Below are 24,154 nucleotides of genomic sequence, written 5' to 3' on the forward strand. Positions count from 1 at the left end.
ATCGTATTTTCATTAGTTATTTAAATTTGTTTTTTCTAAACATTTTCACGGACCCCCAGCACTCCCTTGTGGACCCCAGTCTGAAAACCGCCGGCCTGCCCTGTATTAAAAGGAAAAAAAATTCCAACCCGTATTTTGTTTGAGACCCATAAGGACCGACAAAGGAGACCTCTGTTTTTGCGGCACAGATCTGTGGGCGGTGCTTTCCAATATGAGTTTCCGATTGGATAACTTTAATGTTACGTCACGGCAATGTTGACCAATCAAAATTAAATAATCTCTGCAGAAGAGCGCAAATGTTCCGCCTACTTGCCATGAACCAGGAAATAGTCATGATATTTTGATTGGTGATTCTCACTTGATACTAGTCTTTGCGAAATACTTACTTTTCTGTTAGTTTCGTGGTCGACGGAGTTTGTGGCAGTTATGGCATCGTTATTCAAGAAAAAGACCGTAGATGGTAAGTTTTTTGTTGCTGCTCTAAGTGTTTGTTTGTTTGTGAAAGCCGCCCAGCAACACTCTCACGTCAATCATCGGCTGGTTTCGTTACGGAGTGTCCATTTGTTTAATACATTTAACCTGGTTTGGGGTCCTTTGGGGCATGTTCCCAGTGTTATCTAACACAGAAGTGTCTTTTATTCTAAAATGTGTTTGTGGAAGATGCCACCGAAACCATTTTGAATTCTATTGATCTGACTTGAGTCTAAGAACTAATACTTAACAGTAACGTTATCGGGTTAAATATGGTCTTTTTAAACAAAACTAATGAAATCACTGGGCCACTACTGTATCGTTAAGGGTTCTAAAATGACTTGTTTTGAAATTAGTAGGCTACCTATAAATATTTGTTTATGACTCTCAAATGTCAAAATGTAAAATTTAAATGGTAATCGATAACTATATCTCCTATCACACTTCAGATGTTATTAAAGAACAGAACAAAGAGCTGCGGGGAACACAGAGACAGATTGCAAGAGACCGGACAGCACTGGAAAGACAGGAAAAACAGCTGGTGAGAATCCCCACCCATCAATGTGACGTGAATATGATGCCAAATGTTCCCCTTTCTCAGCACTGAAGTGTGTGAGATCACGAGGTTATGTCATTAATGTCACAGAGGGCCTAAGTTTGTCAATATATTATGACTAACAGCTCATGATTCTAGTTTCAAGTTGAGATAAGGGCTGTTTGTGCCATTGCTGGTGTATCTTTCAGAAGTTGCTGGTGGAATATTTTATACTTTTCTTATAGCTGCCCATCATACTTCAATGGCTATATTTCAAAACCAGTGTTAACATTTAAAAAAAACAAACAGTAGATGTGGATGCTAGAAATTCACAGTAAAAAGTTTTATGACCGTGTTTCAGGTATTACAATGGTATATTGGTGCCTGTGGAACTTATAACCATATATTTCATTAAAGGGTTAGTTCACCCAAAAATGAAAATTCTGTCCTTAATTACTCACCCCCATGTTGTTATAAACCCCTGAGACTTTTGTTCATCTTCAAAACACAAATGAAGATCTTTTTAATGAAATCTGAGAGCAATCTGTCCCTCCATAAACACGCAACTGAAATTTTGCATCTTAAAAAAAGTTCATAAAGAGATTGTAAAACTAATCCATATGAATTGAGCGATTTAGTCCAAATTTTCTAAAGAGACTAGATAGCTTTATATGATGAACGGATTGGATTTAGGCTTTTATTTACATATAAACATTGATCAGCAAACCTAAGCAGAAGCTCAACCGATCCGGCTTGAAGCACAAGAACAAACCTCTTGAGGAAGCTCAAACATGCATAACACACAAGAATGAACCTCATTGGTTCTTGAGGAAGCTCAAACATGCATAACACACAAGAATGAACCTCATTGGTTCTTGAGGAACCTCAAATGTGCTGTGTAACACGAGAATGAACCTCATTAGTTCTTGACGAAGCTCAAACGTGCTGCATAACACATGAGAATGAACATCATTGGTTCTTGAGGAAGCTCAAACGTGCTGCATAACACATGAGAATGAACATCATTGGTTCTTGAGGAAGCTCAAACGTGCTGCGTAACACACGAGAATGAACCTCATTAGTTCTTGTGGAACCTTAAACTTGCTGCATAACAGGGGAATGAACCTCATTGGTTCTTGCGGAAGCTCAAACGTGCTATGTAACACGAGAATTAACCTCATTGGTTCTTGCTGAAGCTCAAATGTGCTGCGTAACACACGAGAATGAACCTCATTGGTTCTTGCGTTACCTCAAACTTGCTGCATAACATGGGAATGGACCTCATTGGGTCTTGTGGAACCTTAAACTTGCTGCATAGCATGAGAATTAACCTCATTGGTTCTTGAGGAAGCTCAAACGTGCTGTGTAACACGAGAATGAACCTCATTGGTTCTTGAGGAAGCTCAAACGTGCTGCATAGCATGAGAATGAACCTCATTGGTTCTTGAGGAAGCTCAAACGTGCTGTGTAACACGAGAATGAACCTCATTGGTTCTTGAGGAAGCTCAAACGTGCTGCATAGCATGAGAATGAACCTCATTGGTTCTTGAGGAAGCTCAAACGTGCTGTGTAACACAAGAATGAACCTCATTGGTTCTTCCGTTACCTCAAACTTGCTGCATAGCATGAGAATGAACCTCATTGGTTCTTGAGGAAGCTCAAATGTGCTGCGTAACACTTGAGAACAAACCTCATTGGTTCTCGAACATCAAGCAAACATGCTTAAAGGGTTAGTTCACTCAAAAATGAAAATTCTGTCATTAATTACTTACCCTCATGTCGTTGGACACCCGTAAGACCTCCGTTCATCTTCGGAACAGAAATTAAGATATTTTAGTTGAAATCTGATGGCTCTGAAAGGCCTCCATTGGCACAATGGCACGGTTCACTCTCAAGACCCTTAAAAGGTACACTCTAAAAAAAAAAAGGTTCTATATTGCACCAAAAATGGTTCTTGGCTCGTAATCATAGGGGAACCTTTTTTAGTGCTATATAGCACAATTTTGGTGCTTCAGTGGTTCTTCAGCGGTTCTTCAGAGGTTCTTCAGCGGTTCTTCAGAGGTTCTTCACCGGTTCTTTGACTAAGGTGCTATATAGCACCTCTGAAGAACCACTGAAGCACCAAAATTGGTGCTATATGGCACTAAAAAAGGTTCCCCTATGATTACGAGCCTTTTTTTTTAGAGTGTACTAAAGACGTCGTTACAAAGTCCATCTCACTACAGTGGTTCTAAAATAACTTTATGAATCGGCGAGAATAGTTTTTGTGTGCAAAAAAACCCTAAATAACGACTTGCATAGTGATGACGATTTCAAAACAAGGCATCATGAAGCTTTGAAGCGTTATGAATCAGTGAGTCGAATCATGATTCGGATCGCGTGTCAAACCGCCAAACTGCTGAAATTTGGCGATCCAAACTGCTGATTCGACTCGCTGATTCATAACGCTTCGAAGCTTCATGATGCCTTGTTTTGAAATTGTCATCACCTATATAAGTCGTTATTTAGGGTTTTTTTGCGCACAAAAACTATTCTCGCCGATTCATAAAGTTATTTTAGAACCACTGTAGTGAGATGGACTTTGTAACAACGTCTTTAGTACCTTTTAAGGGTCTTGAGAGTGAACCGTGCCATTGTGCCAATGAAGGCCTTTCAGAGCCATCAGATTTCAACTAAAATATCTTCATTTCTGTTCCGAAGATGAACGTAGGTCTTACGGGTGTCGAACGACATGAGGGTAAGTAATTAATGACAGAATTTTCATTTTTGGGGGAACTAACCCTTTAAGCTTCCGTATACCACCACTGATGTGTGAGTTTATGAATATTTATATGTGCATAAAAGCTTAAAGTCAATCTGTTCTTCTTATAAAGCGATCGAGTCTCTTCAGAAAACCACTCAATTCATATGGATTTGACGTAACAATCCATTTATGAACTTTTTGAAGTGTCAGTTACATAGCTGTCAACAGAGGGACGGAAATCTCTCAGATTTAATAAAAAAGATCTTCATTTGTGTTCCGAAGATGAACGAAAGTCTTACGGGTTTGGAACGACACGAGGGTGAGTAATTGATATAGAAATTTCATTTTTGCTTGAACTATCCCTTGAAGTGATATAATACAAATCTACTTGAACTACCACCTTAAAAAGTACAACTAATAGCCATTATAAATAATACAGGTGGCAAAATATAAAGCCACATGTAGAATTGAGTTCATCGTAAGTGGTCGTGGCCTTAAAACATGGCTAATACCCATATATAGACAGGTTCACACACACACACACACACACACACACACACACACACACACACACACACACACACACACACCAAAACACCATCAGGGTAACATGGATGGCACTAAAATAATGTATTAAAGATTAACTAAATATAACAGAAAAAGTAACACAAACACCCTAATGTACATTAGTGATAATACAAATTAGAAACAAAATGTGAATAAATACATGTGACTATTTTACAGTAAAAATGAATAAAATGTGATGTTAAACCAAATTAGTTTTTCACTGTAAGGTAACTCTCAGTTAACCAATTAACAGGTTTTTAGTTTAGATTTTTTTTTAGGTTTTTTTTTTTTTTTTTTTTGATTGTAGCAAGAATTAGAATTTTTTTTTTCTTCTTTGGCTTCTTGCACAAATGTATTTAAAAAAATCAGCATTTTTTGTATTAAAGGTGTTATACAAATAAACATTCTTCTTCTTCTTTATCTAATAATTATAATGTCACCTCTAAGTATTGTAGTTTAACTGCGAACTGGGAACTGCAATGCAATTATAATGCCATCCACCCCAAACTATTTCCTACTTTTCTTTTTGTCACAGGAGATGGAAATCAAGAAAATGGCTAAAACGGGCAACAGAGATGCCTGTAAAGTTTTAGCCAAGCAGCTTGTGCAATTGAGGAAACAGAAAACGCGTTCATATGCTGTCAGTTCTAAGGTCACCTCCATGTCCACACAAACCAAGCTTATGAACTCCCAGATGAAGATGGCTGGTGCCATGGCCACAACCACCAAAGTAAGATCCTCAGGATAACTTTTATTAAAGTCTGTTCTAAACCGCCATTCTTTTTAGGCAATTTAGATTCACTTTAACTTCACATTTAAGTAAATAGGGCTGTTCATTTTGTAGTCCTAAAATTCAAAGAGAATTGGCATTTTAGAGCCATGGCTTCCTTCTGGAATTTCTTATGGGTTTTTTGAATGATGGCTTTGGATTTGTGAGTAAAATAAGGATTGCGGTAAGCATTACTGGAAGCAACTTTGCTTCCAAATGTGAAAGGATATTAAAGTAATGTTAACCTTAATTTAACTCAAATAGAAAAAGCCCATTATAAATTTCCAAGGGAACTCATGGCTCTAAAATGCTAATTTGCTTCCAGCTAGGGCTGCAAATTGATGTTTGTGCATGACTTGACTCTATTAGCCGTGTAGGTAAATTGTTTTGGTTTTATTATTATGTTTGGGCCTATATGTTGGTCTATAAATGCATAACTGGCATAGTGTAGTTGCATGTTGATTCACAGCCATCATTCTTAGTTTGCATAATTGCACAAGTAGCCTAAAGTGCACCTTTTAAAATGGACAGAAATCAAAGAGTGACTCAGTTGTTTGTGTCTCTGCCTCTCTCAAAACATCTTGCAGACAATGCAAGCTGTCAACAAAAAGATGGATCCACAGAAGACCATGCAGACCCTGCAGAACTTTCAGAAAGAAACAGCAAAGATGGACATGACAGAAGAGATGAGTAAGCTGTGTTTTTATTTATTTATGTATTGTTATTGTGGGGGTTTTTGCAAGTGGGTTTTGAAAAATAATGTTATAGAAATCCTAAAGTTTATTGTTTGACAACTTTGTCTTTTTGACAACATTTGATTGTAATGCGTGATTTTTTTTTTTTAGACCTTTTTTCTGTGTTTGTGTCTGTTTACAGTGAACGACACTCTGGATGAGATCTTTGATGGTTCTGATGATGAGGAAGAATCCCAGGACATTGTGAGTCAGGTGTTGGATGAAATTGGAATCGAGATCTCAGGAAAGGTAAGAACTGAAAGATAATATGGGCATCAGTCAAATCAATGTTGAGGCACTAGATTCAATAAACTGCCTTATTACTGTTGTGCATTAGTGTTGAAGTCCATTTGTGTCCATTAGGACTGCATAATGTATTGAATAAAAAAAACTATGCGTTGCTATAAGATTTCAATGCATTCATCTCTAGACTTTATGGAGATGTAGAGAAAATACTGGCATATGATTATGCGTATATGTGCCATATGCAACAACCAAGCAGCAGTGATGCCAGTTTGATCTATAACTAAATGTATCAATGTTTTTGCATACAAACAAGGTCAAAACGAGGAAGCTACTCGGTTGTGTGGGAGTATTTTGGCTTTAAATTTGACCACGCTCAGTCAGAAGTGGTTATAAAACCTGTAGACCACAGTTGCTATTCAGAGAAGAAATACAACAAAACCTCTTCAGTTTGTCTAAGCACAGGCAAACTGTAGAAAATACTTTATGCAGAATGTCACCTCGGTACAATATTTGCTGTTTAATCTGAGATATGTTTTCTTTAACTAGAAAGAACAGGATATATTGATAAATAAAATAAAATAAATAAATAAAATATGCTTAAATAAAAACAGGAACCATCAAATAATAAATAATCCAATAATCCTTCAAGTTTATAACACATCATGTTTTTCATTTGTATCATGCAGCCCTAATATTCATGTAACTATAAAATCATTATTTACAAATGCCAGTAGAGGGTTTTACCACATAATAATTGCGCACAAGTGTTCTTCATGTAAAAGTTCTTCAAGATAAGTTTTTCATGTAAAATTACCCTGTTGTGTACATCCATAGATTTGTTATTGCCTCTTAAATTTGCAAAAAAAAATGATGTAACCACGTCTTGAACATTGAGGGGGACCAAAGTAATTAAACAATTAAAAGGGATTTAAAGGAATAAAGAAGAAATAAGAAAGGTTAAAGAAGTTCAAGGTCTAATTATAGCCTATATAGTTGTTAAGTAATCCGTTTAAACTAGTGCTGTCAATCGATTAAAAAAACTAACTAGAATAATCTCACATTTTTCTGTGATTAATCGCAATTAAAAACGTATGTTTTTAATATATTTTATAATGTAGTGTTTTCACAGTTAATCTCCAAATTAATGCAGAAAAAAACATAAAGACAGTATATTTTAAATATTTGTTTAATGGCATCTTTTTATGAATGAAGGCCAGTGTCACTGATACTAATACTGCTACTGATATCTCTATGAAATAGATTTCCCCCCCAATTTTAAACATTAATAATGGCCATTAAACATTACAGTGTAATTGAAAGCTATCAATTATTTAACATTTATTAGGCTTTAAAAAATATAACAACTTTTAATTTAAGTCAATTTAAAACAATCCTCACATAAACCCATAATAAATGTCATATTTATGTGTCCTTCCTGTCTAAAAGGTAGGAAATATAGGCTACAGAAATTGAATAAAGTTATCAAACTTTAAATTATTAAATAAATATAGATTAATTATAGATTATAGATAGATTAATTAGTAATTTCCTTTGTTCTTTGATTAACTTTAATGACTGGCATCATTAGTGGCTGATGTCACTTTAAGATCAACCGCTGCCGAACATGACGCGGATCTGACACGCTGTCACACACTTCCCATTTTCTCACTTCCCAACTCTTTCAGTTCAATTTGGCCATTTCCAATTATTGGGGGAGGACTTGTCCCCCACAATGTCTATGGTGGTTACGAACCCTGAACTGTACAGCCATTCACAATTTCAAAAAGTATCCTTACGTTCTGCACTCTCCCCTGAGAGCACACAGAGCAAGATATTTGAGCAAACATTTGCTGTAGTCTTCCAATTATCACTATTGAAGTTAACCAATCTTATGACAAATTCTGCTTATTTGATACTTTTGACAGCACAAAATTTAAAGTGTCCCTGTTATGCTATTTTAAAACCTTTATTTAACCAGGAAAAGTTCACTGAGATTCAAGTTCAAACTCATTTTGGAGGTCTCCTACAATTATATTATATGCTTCCAAGGTCAAAAAACATTTACATTTTCTCATAATATACATTGCAGCATCACCTTTTCTCACAGTGTATGAAGAGCCTACTCTGCTCTGATTGGTTAGATGGCCCAGTCTGTTGTGATTTTGTCTACCACTACAGTGTGTGTCTGAAATAAAACTCCTATTACCATTTACCATATATGAAATTTAGCTCCAGATTCTTCCTCAGCACATGTATACACAGTGAGACGAACAGTAACGATGCCGTTGGTTTTATCAATTCAAGCCCGAGTCCTCATCTTACAACTAGCCTACAACTAAAATTGACAAATGCACTATGCACTTATACACTATGTAATTATGCACAACCATGTAGTGGATGAACTTCATAAGGTTATTTTGTCATTCCACATCAAAGTCTGATTGCCCCCACCCCCTCGGCTACATAAGTAAAGCTGCGACAGCTGAGTGCATGAAGTGTCCAACATTCCACACTCAGTTGTGCATCAGCCGGGTATTTTGCACTTGTTTTTTTCTTTTGAATTTTTTTTTTTGTGTGAACACTACTCACATAATTTATACTACAAAACGGCATAGAGTAGTGCATAAGTACACGAATTGGAATGCGCCTGCCTTTTATGAATGAGTCGTTCAAAGACGCTGATTCATTCAGTAACAAAACATCATTGTGTTGCTCAGAGATGTGCAATGGCTCGACTGTGGTTTAGTTTGGAGCTGTTTTCATTGGAGCAAAACAATATTCTGAGTCTAAAAGTTTATTGAACTATAATCAATATCACATTTGCAAATGTGCTGATATTTGGGAAAACAACACTCTTAATTTATTAAGAGGGGGGTTCATTTATGTGGTGGCATTTTTGCCCCAAGCCCCCGTTATTTTCCGACCCTGGTGTGTGTGTCGCGGGGGTTCGCGGCTCTTTTTCAAGCCCAAGCGGAGACCCCTTCTGTTGCTAGGCGTGAAACATAGCAAAGGCCACTACATGCCAAAATGTGACTTTAAATGTTATAATACTGACTTTATATGACTTTGTCTTGATATGAATTATAGAACATTATAAGTAAGTAGTATGACAAAAATGACTATATTAACACTACATGACAAGCTTATTATTTATGAATCATAACTTGTGTGAGAATTCACACTTATTTTATTATAGAGAATGAGATCCATTGAGAATTAAATATCTTTTTTTCCGTACCCTACCTGAAGTGTCATGATTATTGAGCCTTTGATTGCAGCAGCACTATCCATCACATCGTATTTTGATCCATAATGGAATTTTTGTTTCCCCTGCAGATGGCACATGCCCCTTCAGCTGGCCGAAACAAACCGAGCGCCACCACATCCAAAGCAGATGGGATATCAGACGAGGAGATTGAGAGACAACTCAAAGCCCTTGGAGTGGACTAGTGCTCATGCACACACGCACACAAACACCTGATTATTGCCTGGCAACAGGAGGCAGCACACTCCACTCAGACACGCATTATAATACATCCATACCGAATACAAATGCATACATAGACACAGATACTGATAAATGGACTGTCTAATAGCTTACATTCACAGTCACAGACCTGCCTACTCTGGGATATCCGTGCCACAAATGGCAAATGCAATGTTTTTTAATATTTATTTATGACAATGAGAGATGACTATTAAGGTTGTTAGGACCCTTTCAGGGGATCGGCTGTTTCAACTCTCTTTAGAAGGACAAAAATAAAATAAAAAGTTTGAATACACATATTGCAAATGAATACACACACAATGCCTTCGAGAATAAGGCGATTGCGTCCCCCTGAAATCTACACTTCAATCTCTTTGATCGATAACTCTGAAACTCGCGTTGGTGTAAACAAGTTTGACAGGAGAACTCTACCTCTGTAAACATAAGAAGTGACAGGGCTGGCTCTTTAGTCTCGCCGTGTTTTGTCTTGTCCTCACTTTACCTTGCTCTTCTCCCAGTGCATGGCAAAACACTTGTGTGAGTCATGTCTTTAGTTTCCTCTTATCACCTTCGCTCCGTTTATGAATTGTAAATGATTGATTGAGTTTGTCTTCTAGGTTCAGTTCTTACTTGGATATTTTATTCAGCTGCTTTTCAGGGGCGATGCCAAATCGTATGAAGTGTGTTCCAGTTGAGCACATTATTTATCCTCCTGTGATGTCTGAAGAAGTTGCTCTCCTTGATTTCTCATGTGCCTGAGGTCTCGGGTGACCGTGTGTGTGGTTTTCTCTCGCAGTTGTATAGGCGTGTTCTGACTTCAGAGATGCTCGAAAGGTTTCTGTTACCTGTCGATTTAAATCAGGGTGTGACCAAAGTAAGGGTTGTTATTTTGAGACGCATGTGAAAGCGGCATAAGGAGCTTGATCTTTGATTATACACAGACATGGATTTTAGGTTGATGATACTTATGCACTGCAGTATATCGTAAGGATGTAAATAATGTAAGCATGAAAGTTTAGAGTTTAATCAACTGAGATTTTTGAAATATGGGTGATTACTTTTCTTTCTTAATTTGTTCACAGACAGGCATTGTTCAAATTTAAGGGGATTATATACCATTAACCACAAATAAAATTTGTTATAATATGTGGCTTGTTTGTGTTTTGTTTCAATAGAGAAGTGGGAATTAATTTTTTTAAATAGCCATTTACCACTAGAGGGCAGAGCCAAAACATGATTCAATATTTACAATTTTTTCCTATTTATAAGAAAGCTGCACTGCAGTTCAAACGTTTGGGTGAAATAATATATACATATATTTTTGTGGAAATAAATTATTACTTTTATTCAGCAACGATGCATCAAATTGGTCAGAAGGGACAGTAAAGACATGTATAATGTTACAAAAAGATTATATTTCAAATAAATGCTGTTCTTTTTTACTTTTTATTCATCAAAAATCCGGGAGAAAAAAATCTGTTTTTACAAATAAAAAAAATTAAGCAGTACAATTGTTTTCATCTTTGATAATAAGAATTTTTTCTTGATCACCAAATCAGAATATTAGAATGATTTCTGAAGGGTCATGTGACACTGAAGACTGGAGCAATGATAGTAAAAAGGTATGCTATAATACATTTTAAAATATTAAAATAGAAAGCTGTAATATGTGTATGTATTTTTTATCAAATAAATGAAGCCTTGGTGAGCATAGTCTACTTTTAGTTCTATCTAGATTTATTTTTAGAATATATACATTTGTGTGAAGTTAATATTATTTGTGATGATAATCAGCCTGATATTAACAGAATTGCAGTGATTGATAATTTAAGTCTCCAGAATATTGAAATTAACTGCTCTCTTTAAAAAAGAAAGTCTTATATTCCTTGGAATAAAAAAAAATGTGTCTGTTTATCTGACCTTAATCCTGTATTTCAAAAAGTACAATAGTTGGGAGACTTGAGTCTGCGTTTTATATAACTTCGGTTATGGTTATGGTCGCTCAGAAGCATTTATCTCAATTTAACAGCTTACTGACTTCAAACCCAGAAACTGCCATTAGTGTAGGAGTCCTTTGAGGATTACTGAAAAATGTGTCACCCTCACATTTTCAGTTCATTTCACAGAGAGACACAAGATGCACATAGTGCAATCCTTCTGGCCTCCTTGAACGTCTGGAGACGCAAGTGTGCATGACTCAGAGGCAAATGCTGGCACTCCCACTCACAAATACTTGAATATTACATTTCAGTCAGGTCATGCCAGATTAGCCATGAAGAAGAGTCTGACTCAAAAGGTAAAACTAAACTTTAACATTTACAATATGATTAAACAGAATAACAGAGATCGACAAAAGAGAAAATGGAAATGGTGTGAAGCTTTGGTCAGACAGGCCCGAGGCTGGAAATGATTCTGCAGGCATGCGTTTGATAGAAGCAATTGATATTGACTTTTCTTCAGAAGTTGACATTTTTATTTCTATCTATATAATTCACCCAGACACCGAAGGCGGTTGGTTCTTCATCCCAAATAACAATCAATTGCTAGAAGGATTTTTCAGTATATCAAGAGATGAAAGTCTATCTTATGTCATGAATATGGCCATTCAGAATCTGCAGAGAAACTCATGAAGCCCTTGGCCCTTTGCATGTTTGAGTATTAAATAATTTGCAAAAACGCCCTCAAGACATCCTTGGTGTATATGACTTTATTCTTTCTGATGAACACAATCAGAGTTATATTAATAAATATCCTGATGTTTCTAAGCTGTATAATGGCAATGAACAGGGCTCATGAGTTTGAAGCTCAAAAAAGTGCATCCATCCATTATTAATGTACTCCACACAGCTTCCACCGCCTTCCGGATTCAACTTACAAAGTGTAACGCCTCTCGCAGTTCAAAGCGCTTGCGCTACGTCAAACATCATATTTCGCTATGTGGATTTTGTCTGACACAAACGCATCGCTTCACTTCAGAAGGCCTTTATTTACCACCCAAAAATTTAATTTGCCCATGATTTACTCACCCTCAAGTCATCCTAGCTGTATATGACATTCTTCTTTCTGATGAATACAATCAGAGTTATATTAAAAACCAAGCTTTATAATGGCAGAGAATGGCTGTTTCTATTTTGAAGTCCATAAATATCTAACCTTCATAAATGTAATCCAAACGGCTTGCTCTATCCTCTGCGCTTCCGCGTACATCACCGGAACTTACGCTATGCCTGCGTCCTACGTCATACACTGGAACAACTATCTCTCATGAATGAGCGTACGACAATTAGCGGAAGTTAGAGATTACAGTTTGTAAAGTTTTAAATATGGATATTTCTTTAAAAACCAAGCTTTATAATGGCAGAGAATGGCTGTTTCTATTTTGAAGTCCATAAAAATCTAACCATCATAAATGTAATCCAAACGGATTACATTTATTAACCCCCCGAAGCCGTGTGGATTACTTTTATACACAGCCATTAAAAAGCTTGGAAGAGCCAGGACATTTTTAATATAACTCTGATTGTATTGGTCTGAAAGAAGATTGTCATATACCTAAGATGACTTAAAGGTCCCATGGCATGGATTTTTTATTTTATTTTATAATGTATTCTGAGGTGTACTTATATTGTTAGTATGATTTTTACATCATAAAATGTCATAATTTAGAAATAAAAGGCATTTTTTCTATACTGATGTTTGCCCTCTGGCTGAATGCCCTGTTTCAAGGGGCGTGTCTGCTGTGAGACTTCAGTAAAAACGCCCACTGTTGTGATTGGCTGACATCTTTGCATTTGAAATGAGCGGAGGGTGCGTGGTTTAACGAGGTCTACGAGGCACATCAGAGAGACGGATGGACCTGAGTTCACTTCTCATCAGTTCTCTCAGCACGTCTCAGTTCAGTGAACTGTTGTAGTTACTAGCATATACTTCAGGTTATTAGTTTATTTCTAGTCGGAGGGACTGTCACTCATGTCAGAAAGTTAGTAGCTTTAGTAAATGATGGATCAGCGCTGACTGGAGACGCAAACCGTTTAGAACGATTCAGTCCGATTTGGTGAACTGGTCGGAAAGCGAAAAAGCATCAGTGACGCGCATTGAGTACACAGCGCAAACAAAGACAACAGCGCAGTAATCGAATGTAATCCAGTTTATTGTGGGGATAGCTGGCTAGCCTAGCCCGGATAAGCTCACGCTTACCCCCCTTCTGCTTAATCTCGCGCCGCGCATGGTGCCTCCGCTGTGGGCCAGATGTAGTACTGGGGGTCGGTGATGTTGAAGCCCAACCGCCCAGTGCAGCCCGAGCTTCGGCGTCCGTGAAGTTTATCTCTAAAGATGTGGCTCTGCCGATGTTGAGCAGAAACTCACGACTGTATGCACATTTTAGAACAGATGCGATGAGGACGTACAAAAACACTGACTCACAAGATAGAAAACACAAAAACACCGTTCTGTCGGGAGAGAGAGAAGCCGCAGCGTGTGCACGAATAATAAAGTTCTGTGTGAACTTGAATAATTAGCTACACATCAGAAATAACTGATCACAGATCACAGATTCATTTGTACATCCAAACACTGAGAAACTGCCAGCATTCACTAGTTCACAAGCCATGATCTCTCGAGGACAAAAAAATATGGCGCTTGCATGGGCGTGCCAAATTCTCTGGGCGGAGGAAAGGGAGGTAACCGTTCCTATTATGACGTCATAACAGGAGAATTCAAGATCAGCTCGTCTGAGCTGTCATTTTCTCAAAGGCAGAGAAAGACACCCAGAACTCGGTTTACACCAATCAAAATTTCTAGCCACTTAGGGACAATATTCAGGCTAGGGGAACTCATATTAATGTTGAAAAACCTCATAAAATGAAAATTTCATGCCATGGGACCTTTAAAGGAACACGCCAACTTTTTGGGACTTTGGCTTATTAACTGTATTCCCCAGAGTTAGATAAGTCCATACATACCATTCTCAGCTCCGTGCGTGCCATAACTCTGTCTGATGCAACCCCTGCTAGCCTAGCTTAGCACAAAGACTGGAGGTAAATGGCTCCAGCTAGCCTACTGCTCAATAAGTGACAAAATAACGCCAACATTTTCCTATTTACATGTTGTGATGTGTATAGTCACAGCGTGTACAAATAACAAGGTAACATGAGACAGCCATCTTATAAACGTATACATACCGGGGACTATATTCTCATAAGGTGCAGCACTGCTCTACTTCTGCGGAGTGCGGAGTGATAGAGCAATTACTAGATAGTTTACAATCATGGATGTTCACTGTATTGTAAAGAACTGCGACAATAAACAGGGGAGACCAGGTAATACAATGATATTTCATAGAATTCCAATCCAAAACACTGACCTGATGAATCGATGGCTACTTGCTCTGGATATAGATCCAAACACACATGTAGCCCTCATCAAGCACCATTGCATTTGCTCTGAACATTTCACAGAGGACGACTATTTTGAAAAAATGGAATTTGCCACACGGACCATGTGTGCTGAAGGATACGGCCATCCCATCGATAGTACAGACGGGACAAAGTGGATCACCTGCGGCTGCAGTAAGTGTTCTGTTATGTTTTTAGATGACTAGCCTACTGTAACAGTACCATTAGCTAGATCTAATGTAACGTTCGGGACACTGTTACATGAATAGAATCAGAATCAGAATCAGAAAGAACTTTATTGCCAAGTGTGCTTTCACACACAAGGAAGTCACTACTGTATTGCAGTTTTTCCCGTGCTCCATGTATCCCCTGTAATGTTAGTATTGTGTTGTCACGAACGCGTCCTGTCACAGTAACAAATGAGCGGTGCTAGAGGTAATTCTCTGGACTGTAGCATTTACCTTGCTAATGAATTGGAGGGGGGGTGGGCAGTTTTAATTTTTGTCTGTGGGTTCATTGTGCAAAAACAGCTATCTAGTCACGCTGGTTTTGTTGACGGAAGTAACAACGCTGCTTCTCATGTGCTGCGAGCAAATCACTCCCCAGAAGTAGAGCAGTGCTGCACCTTCTGAGAATATAGTCCCCAGTATGTATACGTTTATAAGATGGCTGTGTCACATGTAACCTTGTTATTTGTACACGCTGTGACTATACACATCACAACATATAAATAGGAAAATGTTGGTGTTATTTTGTCACTTATTGAGCAGTAGGCTAGCTGGAGCCATTTACCTCCAGTCTTTGTGCTAAGCTAGGCTAGCGGTGGTTGCATCAGACAGAGTTATGGCACGCACGGAGATGAGAATGGTATGTATGGACTTATCTAACTCTGGGGAATACAGTTAATAAGCCAAAGTCCCAAAAAGTTGGCATTTTCCTTTAAAGGGGTCATGAACTAAGAAAGCTAATTTTCCTTGAGCTTTTGACATATAAGAGGTCTTCATACTATAAGAATATCCTGTAAGTTTCAGAACTGAAAATTTCCTTGTTAGTCCAATAAAAGTTTTTTTTATTTACACCAGGCCCAGCAAACGACAGGGTTTTCAAAGTGGGGAATCTATGACGTCAAAGGGAGGCAAGCACCGCCTCTGCAGAAGAATATCAATGCCTACTTCATCACTGCCTGTTTAGCCCCGCCCACCGGTTCGCACATTACATGCAATAGAACAGGTAACCTAAGTAACAGGCCTACATGGTGTTAAACCAGATCGAGCTACCAAGCAATAAACATGCTGTTGAGGATTACAAATTATTGTGCAGTGCCTGAGCTCGACAGTTATGCAACATTTAAGTAACTGTGTTCATACTAATGCCTGATCTGAGACCAGTGATTTCTGAAATGTAATGATTCATGTACAGTCAGATGTTCTTTGTCTGTGTGTCAGTAAATCAAACCAGTGACTAAACATCAACTTGCGTTGTTTCTCTTAGTTGATGAAAATAATCTGTTATTTAAACTGATTAAAAGCGATCAAAGAACTCTCCCTTTGCAATCGCTGGAGCTGTCAATCAAACCGCGTGAGTTTATCAGTGACAGAGTTCTGGACTCGCGCCAAAACTCCCGTTTTATTCAATGAATCTCTTAAAGGAACACTCCAATTTTTTTTTAATTAGGCTCATTTTACAAGTCCCCTAGAGTTAAATAGTTGAGTTTTACCGTTTTTGAATCCATTCAGCTGATCTTTGGATCTGGCGGTAGCACTTTTAGCATAGCTTAGCATACATCATTGATTCTTGTCAGTCCATTAGCATCTCATTCAAAAAATGACCAAAGACACTTTCAATATGTTTCCTATTTAAAACTTGACTCTTCTACAGTTACATCGTGTGCTAAGACCAACTGAAAATGAAAAGTTGCGATTTTCTACACCTATATGGCAAGGAACTACTTTCTCATTCCTGCGTAATAGTCGCAGATCTTCGCGGCCGTACCATGGCTGCAGCGGCGCATTATTGTCCATCGCTGACTGGGAGGAACAGTCGCTCACAGTCCCACGTCTCTGGACTAATTTGCCTAATCTTAATGGTACTTTAGACCACAGTGGAAACGCAGACAGTAGCAGGTCTGGGGGAAAAATAGTTCCTGTTAAAAAAGTTACTGGTACAAATTGTTCGGGGTAATTTTGGTGGAAACAGGGCTATAGTTACAATGAAAGCATTCATTAGTGTACAGAAACTGAGTTGCAATGACGAGATCACTGCATTCATGCGGTCAACATGTCTGTGATCGGCTACAATGCTCATCACTGCAACCTTTCATGCCACAATCTAAATATAATGCCATAGATCCTATCACAGCAGTGGGCGTTTACACTGCTCTCACAGCAGAGCGTTCAGAGCAGAGGACTAAAATCAGGGTAGGAAAAATGCCTTTTATTTCTAAATTATGAAATTTTTTGATGTAAAAAGCATTCTAACATAAGTGCACCCCAGGAAACATCATAAAACAATAAAACAACGCAGTTCATGACCCTTTTAAGGGTTGGTAAATCATGGCTATCCCTTTAAATTATGCGTCATGGGCGTCCCATGGACAGTGTGTTATAATAGGCAATGTCCTCACAAGCATTTCAATGAGGGCTGTGAGGGGGTCGCATGTGTGATGCCACTAAGTCACAGAGAAAAAAAGCCTGTTGGGAAAAAAAGTAATTATTGTGGAACAAAACACTCCTAATAATTCACTTACTGCAGTCACCTCTGCTTATTCATGGGAAGGGATAATGGTTAAATTACTTTGCTGCAGAACAGCAACCGTGTTTTTGTTCCTCTGAATTTATTTACATTCTGAAAGGAAGCAATTTATGCTGTTCTGTATGCAACTTCTAGGAATTTCTAATTATCTTTTCTTTCCCGAGACAGATTGTGGCAATTTAAATAATTTTTGTAGGCTAATAGCCATTTCCCTTTAGAAACAAGAAAACATCAATAACTTGGCACGTTACTCCTGTTGACTAAGTAGGTACATTTCAAACCCTAAAACAATAAACAGCTATTAGACGTTGAAATATGAGCAACATATACTGCTAATACCTTTTTTGGCAACAACTTGAGCTTGAAATCCTTGTTTGATCTCATAAATAACTCAGCAGACAGCACAGCCAATGTTTTGTGTCTGGGCTATATTTTATAACACTGTCAAACCTGACAATCCATAGACACAGTATGCATTTCTCAAACTCCCCCTGTTACTCAAGCCAGTTTTGCTGTATCGTTCTGGCCTGGATACCCCAAGAAATTATCTAGGAGAACATATTAAACAAACTGTTTTAATGAGGCTCTCATTCACCTTGTTCGATCACTTTTGCTTTAAACCAGCTTTTAAGGGTCTTGTAATTAGAATATGGTATTAACAAGATTAATGAGTTGATACAGTCAAACCAAAATGTATTCAGACACCTTCAACATTTTCTCACATTATCACAGTTTATTCGCTATAGTTTAGAACATGGTAATGCAATTTAAGTACAATAATTACCAAGCAATGCTTCATTTTGTTGGCAAGCAAAACCTGTGCCTGAACCTGTGCCTGAAAGTGTTTGAATAATTTTGGTCCCAATTGTTTATCACTGTATGAAGAATTTTGGGGAATAATGTCACAGTTTACTTTATTTTGCTATCCGCATATACATAAATTAACTATAGTGTCCTGCACCCACTGGTAAAAAAATAAATCTATTGTCTGAATAATTTTTGGTTTGACTGTATATCATCACAGCTATTTTGTAACAATACACCGCAATCTCAAAGGCAACGTTGCTGGGTGGCAGTACAGGAAATGGGCAATAGGGACTGACCAAGCAATTCAATAATGAAATATCTGTTTGTCATGCCTGTTTCCATTTGCATCAACATTGCCCGATGGTGACAATGCTTAAATTTCCATATAGGCCTATCATTATATTTCACGAGGTATGGACAGTTCCATCTTATTATGGATTCATGGATTATGGGTTCATACAAGGGTATCCAATCATAAACTCAACAAGCACTTAAGTGTAAAGGTTGAGGTAGGTCTAATGCCAAGTATGAGTATTTCTGTGTGTTGTTATGAAACACACAATGGTCATAATTGTAACACATCTGTGGTCAGAGCATCTATGTTCTTCTGCCTGCACAAAGAGGGGTTGCAGATGCTGGTTACTCATTGCATTTAAATTAATTTAACACACTCATGGTCAATGTTCGTTCTAATTTGTGTTCTTGATAAGCAAAACCTATCAGGCAGATCCTTTAGACAGAAACACCCCATGTACCAGCCATTTTTTTAAACTTATGAACATTTATATAATATGCACTCTTAAGAAAAATGGTTCTAAGTAGTACCAAATTAGGGTTCTTTGGCTTGTGACAATAGCAGAACCCTTTTTGGTGCTAAATATAGCCCTTTTATAAGGTTCCACCATAAATAACCATGATTTGAAAGCATTGTATAATGGTGTTATAAATAACCTTTTTAATAATAGTTTATTTTCATTAATAGTATGTTAGTATCTTCATATTATTCATGTTAGTAGTATTACTGATATTATTTTTTATAAAGTATTTATTAATGTTGTATGTTTTAGACCTCTATCTGCCTCTTATAATATCTTGTTGCCTCTATTTGGGCTTTACATAAAAGTACAAATAAATGAAACAGCATGTTGTGTCAATTAGGCACTTTTATTTTTTATTGACATGGCAAATTGTAGCAAAAATTGGAGTGCTCTAACAACATTTGTTAGCTGAATACATTAATAATTGACATTGAACAAGATAAAGAAGTAATGAAGACCAAGATCCTTCAAGGTTCTCCAATATGTGGATGGTGGATATTAATGTTTTCTGAGTGGTAGTTTCTCTGCAGATGATGAGGTTATGGACCTCACAATTACAGTTACAGTGTGTCTCTTCCATTTGATTATGTAAAAACAATTATGTTTATGAAGACCAAAAATAGCAAAAATTGACAGTATGTGAGCCCTTTACCGTATTAAAAGGAAAAAGTGATATAAAGTCATGGGATATCTTTAATGTTTTTTGTGACTGGGTATGTTTAGGTTTAGCGTACTAATTAAAAAAATCTAACAATGATGGATCATAAATTAAATATCTCTGTTACTTACTTTGTGGAGTATCCTCAACTGAACAGAGCTGCTCACACTTACATGTTCTGTTAAACTAAAAAGAGAAATGACATGATTGGATTGAATTTTTAAAGTTAAAATGCATAGACATTTTAGGAAAAAAATTATTTACTTGTTGAGAGTGTGTTGACAGTCTGTGTGGTTGTATAGCGAGCTCCAGAAAATCAATAATGAGGTGCCTTTGACAGTTACACATTTTAAAAACAAAAAGGCGGGAATAAAGAACCCCAAACTCTAACACAAAGGTTCTTCAGGACATAACAGTTCAAAAATAGAACTGTTACTACTTGTAAAGAACCAATAAATAACTTTTTTTAGAGTAGATATAATGTAGTGTATAATGCCCATTCATTAGCTCAAGATATCTTTTTTCCCCACACATTTTCTTTGCAGTTTTTTTTTCTGTCTGCGCAGGAGCAACATCAAAGCGCAGCATCACACTTGCAGCTCAGAGGGAACGTTTCCCAAGGAAGTCTTGTGTATGTGTTGGTGTGCGTATGAGAGAAAGAGAAAGCAAGTTCAGAGAAGAGATGGAGGTGTTGTGTCTGGATCTCTGTCTGGGTTGTGTGAACTTGGACTACAAGGTAACTGTTCACATTTAGTTTACTTGAGAGTGAGAGAAAGAAAGAATAATGAAAAGAGACAGATGACATTGGCAGAGTAAGTTTGGAGCAAAGTGTGGTCTGTCTGAAGAATACATTTTGTGAACTCATTACATCAATATGTGAAAGTAGTAAAAGAAAAAGTTAAAATGCAGACATGGATGTCAGAACCGACTTTTATCTCTGATCAACACATCAAGCGGTGTCACCCAAAAGGGAGGCATCCCGACACACACACACAAATATATATCCATTGGGACATTTACTTCTGCAGCATTTATTTTCAGATTCATGTGGTGTAACAAAAGTGTGATGCATTGCTGTGCTATCCGACAACACTGCCTTATGGTTAAGATATGTCTGGGTTATTTGTCATTTCGTCTCAATACTGACAAGATGATAAATGTTGTATGAAGTGCCCTCTTGGGCCTGTGACGCAAACATCACAGGTTTGGTTCAAGATAAAAGTGACCTGTGAAATAAGCCTCTTGAAAAAGACACTTAAACCCAGATTGCACCAGGGTTGTAGAACGTATTTGTACCAAGTTGTGTTTTGGTCGGCTTAACCCTATAAAGCCTGTATCATATTTGATATGTAAAATTCAAAGGCATCAAAATGATTTCCTTAAAAAACAATCTACAATACCTTCTGTCGTCTTATTGATGTTTCATAGTGTTTTATCACGTAAAATGCCTTTTAGTATAACTGTAAAAATGTCCATCTTCAGGTTGTGGTATATGTGTCTTTGTGCAGTGAAATCTTTACTGATTTTTAATAAACAAAACATTAGAATAACTTTTATATTGTTAGTAATATTTCAAGATGAACATTTACTGGACTGAATAATCTTAGGTTTACTTGATCATCCATAAATATTGTTTTAGAAAAATCATGTTAAAATGTGATTATCAAATAAAAAAAAAATACATCTCTCAATCATTGAATTGCATAGCTTGAATTAAAAATGTCTCTTAAGACATTATTGGGAGATATACTGTAGAGTGACAACTGATATTTATATGCATTTTATTCTGCTATAAAGATCTCATTGATTTACATTACATAACATTACCTAAAACGTAATATTAAAAAGGGAACTGTGGTTGGTCACTCAGGTGGCACATTCCCATCTGTTTAATTGAATAGTCGCCAAAGTCTCTGTATTGTGAGACTAAACTTAAAGGACGAGTTTGTTTAATTATGTCATTCTAAACTTCTATGGCTTTGTTTCTTCAGTGGAACACATTCTGAAGAACTGTTTTTCTCCAATGAATGAAATTTGATATTTTAGTCATGTGACACGCAAGAACGGTTTGACTTAGTTGACGTTTAAGGTTTGGGACACCATATTTGATGTAGTCATTTTATGTGTGGATTGACCATTTGATTTGATTTGAGATTATGTTTTGATCTCTTTGTCTTGTAATTTCAGAATATACGAGTAGTATCGATTCATTTCACACTAAATGAAAGCCATATGAGTTTGGCTCATTTGTGGGGTAAATATTTATATACACAATTACAAAGTGGCAGCAATAATAAAACCACAATGACATACAGTATATAAATAAAAGGTACCAAAATGATGATTATCAAAAGTGTGGATTTCATTTTTGGTGATGCTTTTAGCACTTGAATAATACTTGTCTTCGTGTGAAGATCAATCCTTAAGTGAAATCTCCCAACTCCACAAACATGTGAAGGGCATAAATAACTACAATTTATGAAAAAGTTACAAGGTAATTCTAAAATGCAGACCATTTTGACCTTCAGGGAATTTATCCATTTCACTTGAGAAAATACCAAACAGTGTGCAAATAATGAGGCTGCAGGCTCATGTGCTATACAGCACAAAGAGAAATAAAAAGAATTATAGACACATTTAGGCAGATATAGAGTTTTGTATGAATAAAAGGTTTTTGGTCTATAGCGGGTAGGTAAAAATTTATTTCGATATTAGCAAACACATAATTTTCCCATTTTCCCCCATAAATGGGTCTTTACATTGACATTTATAGCTTCCTTTATATTTTTGGAGATTATATTTCTGCATCAAGAAGTTTGAAAACCATCTCGGTGTGGAAAAGTGCAGTGTGAAACGGTCTTCAAAATTGTTTAAGCTACTTTGTTCTGCAAAACAAAAACAGCTTACAGGATTCAAATGACACAAGGGTTTTCTTTTTTGGGTCAAGAACATATAGTTTCAACTTTCAAAAGGCATTCTTTCTAGCAAACAAAAATAATTTATCCATGTGGGAATGTTTGCATTCAACCTGGAGGCAAAGCTGAACCTAAAAAGATTCCTGACGTAAACAGTTGCTTCTCCACAGGTTAAATGAAATGACTTGACATCTGCTGTAAACAAACTGGTGTTCCGCAGGAGGAATTTTAGCTTTGGCTTTTATGGGGATCAGATGAATGGGGTTTTTTTTTGTTTCCAAGATAAGCTATAATGACGAATCTCTGCTCCAGGGAAAGACTGACAGAATGAGAGGAAAGTGACAAGCCATGCGAGAGCATCATCACAAAGGCTTCCCATCCCTCCTCCCTCAGTAGCCCACCTGTTCGTGCTGCTTTATATCCTTCATTCTCTCATTTTTGTGTCTCGCTCTTTCAAGCAAGCCCTTGCCTTGTTACAGACACTCTTCCTGTTCAGATCCCAATCTCTGTCCCTGCCTTATTAGAAATCCAATTCCCTGCCTTTCTGACCTCACATCCTCTACATTTCCCCTTTAAACATTTGCTGCAAAACTTTTGATGTGAGCAAAACATCCAGACCAATAACGGTTTCGTTTGCCTCTATTAAGACACAATCTTCCATCCATCTCACTCTTGGGTAAATATGCACATAAATTAGAATGCATTACCTCCATGTGCTCTAGACTTTCCAGAGTTTATTTTTATAATATGCACCGCTAGCTGTCATGAAGCATGAACCCTATCATTTATTGAGTGTGCTGATATTTGGTGGGATCTGTTCTGCTTGTTGAAGGTCTGACTATCCGAGCTTCACCGGTTACATAACAGCCAGATTGCAGAAGGGTTCCTGGCTGAAAATGAATCATAGCCTATTGAACCACCCTGGAGGACCTTGGATAGCATCCTCCACAGGACCTAATGATCACTACAACACATTTAGGGCCTGTCTTATACCACAAATACACTGTAAAATGTTTTCTGGAAACTCTTATAAAGTAGGCTAATTTCCCCATATTGTGTGTTTATTTAATAGTCGAGAAGAAAGTAGTAGGAAAATGATACTTAAAAATATTGACGTTTAACGGGACTCAATCGATGTAATTGCTGAGTAATTCTTCACTCGATCATAAAACAGTGCCTGCCTCTCATTAAGCACCTGTCAGGCGCACCACGGCGCGCGGCTCCCACGCACTATATGAATCGCACGCGCTCTCACCAGGA

At 37.2% G+C, this 24,154-nt stretch overlaps 1 protein-coding gene across 1 annotated transcript; it reads left to right on the forward strand.

Moving 5' to 3' along the window:
• The first annotated feature begins 257 nt into the window (after positions 1-257).
• On the forward strand, positions 258-10,698 carry chmp2bb (charged multivesicular body protein 2Bb). The gene is made up of 6 exons (XM_079811463.1): positions 258-460; positions 921-1,012; positions 4,852-5,046; positions 5,673-5,775; positions 5,962-6,068; positions 9,402-10,698. Exons 1-6 carry the CDS (start codon positions 427-429, stop codon positions 9,513-9,515), a joined length of 645 nt encoding a protein of 214 aa, XP_079667589.1. The 5' UTR covers positions 258-426; the 3' UTR covers positions 9,516-10,698.
• Positions 10,699-24,154: the final 13,456 nt, after the last annotated feature.

Source organism: Gobio gobio (assembly GCF_949357685.1).
Source record: "Gobio gobio genome assembly, chromosome: 3".
Classification (NCBI taxonomy): domain Eukaryota; kingdom Metazoa; phylum Chordata; class Actinopteri; order Cypriniformes; family Gobionidae; genus Gobio; species Gobio gobio.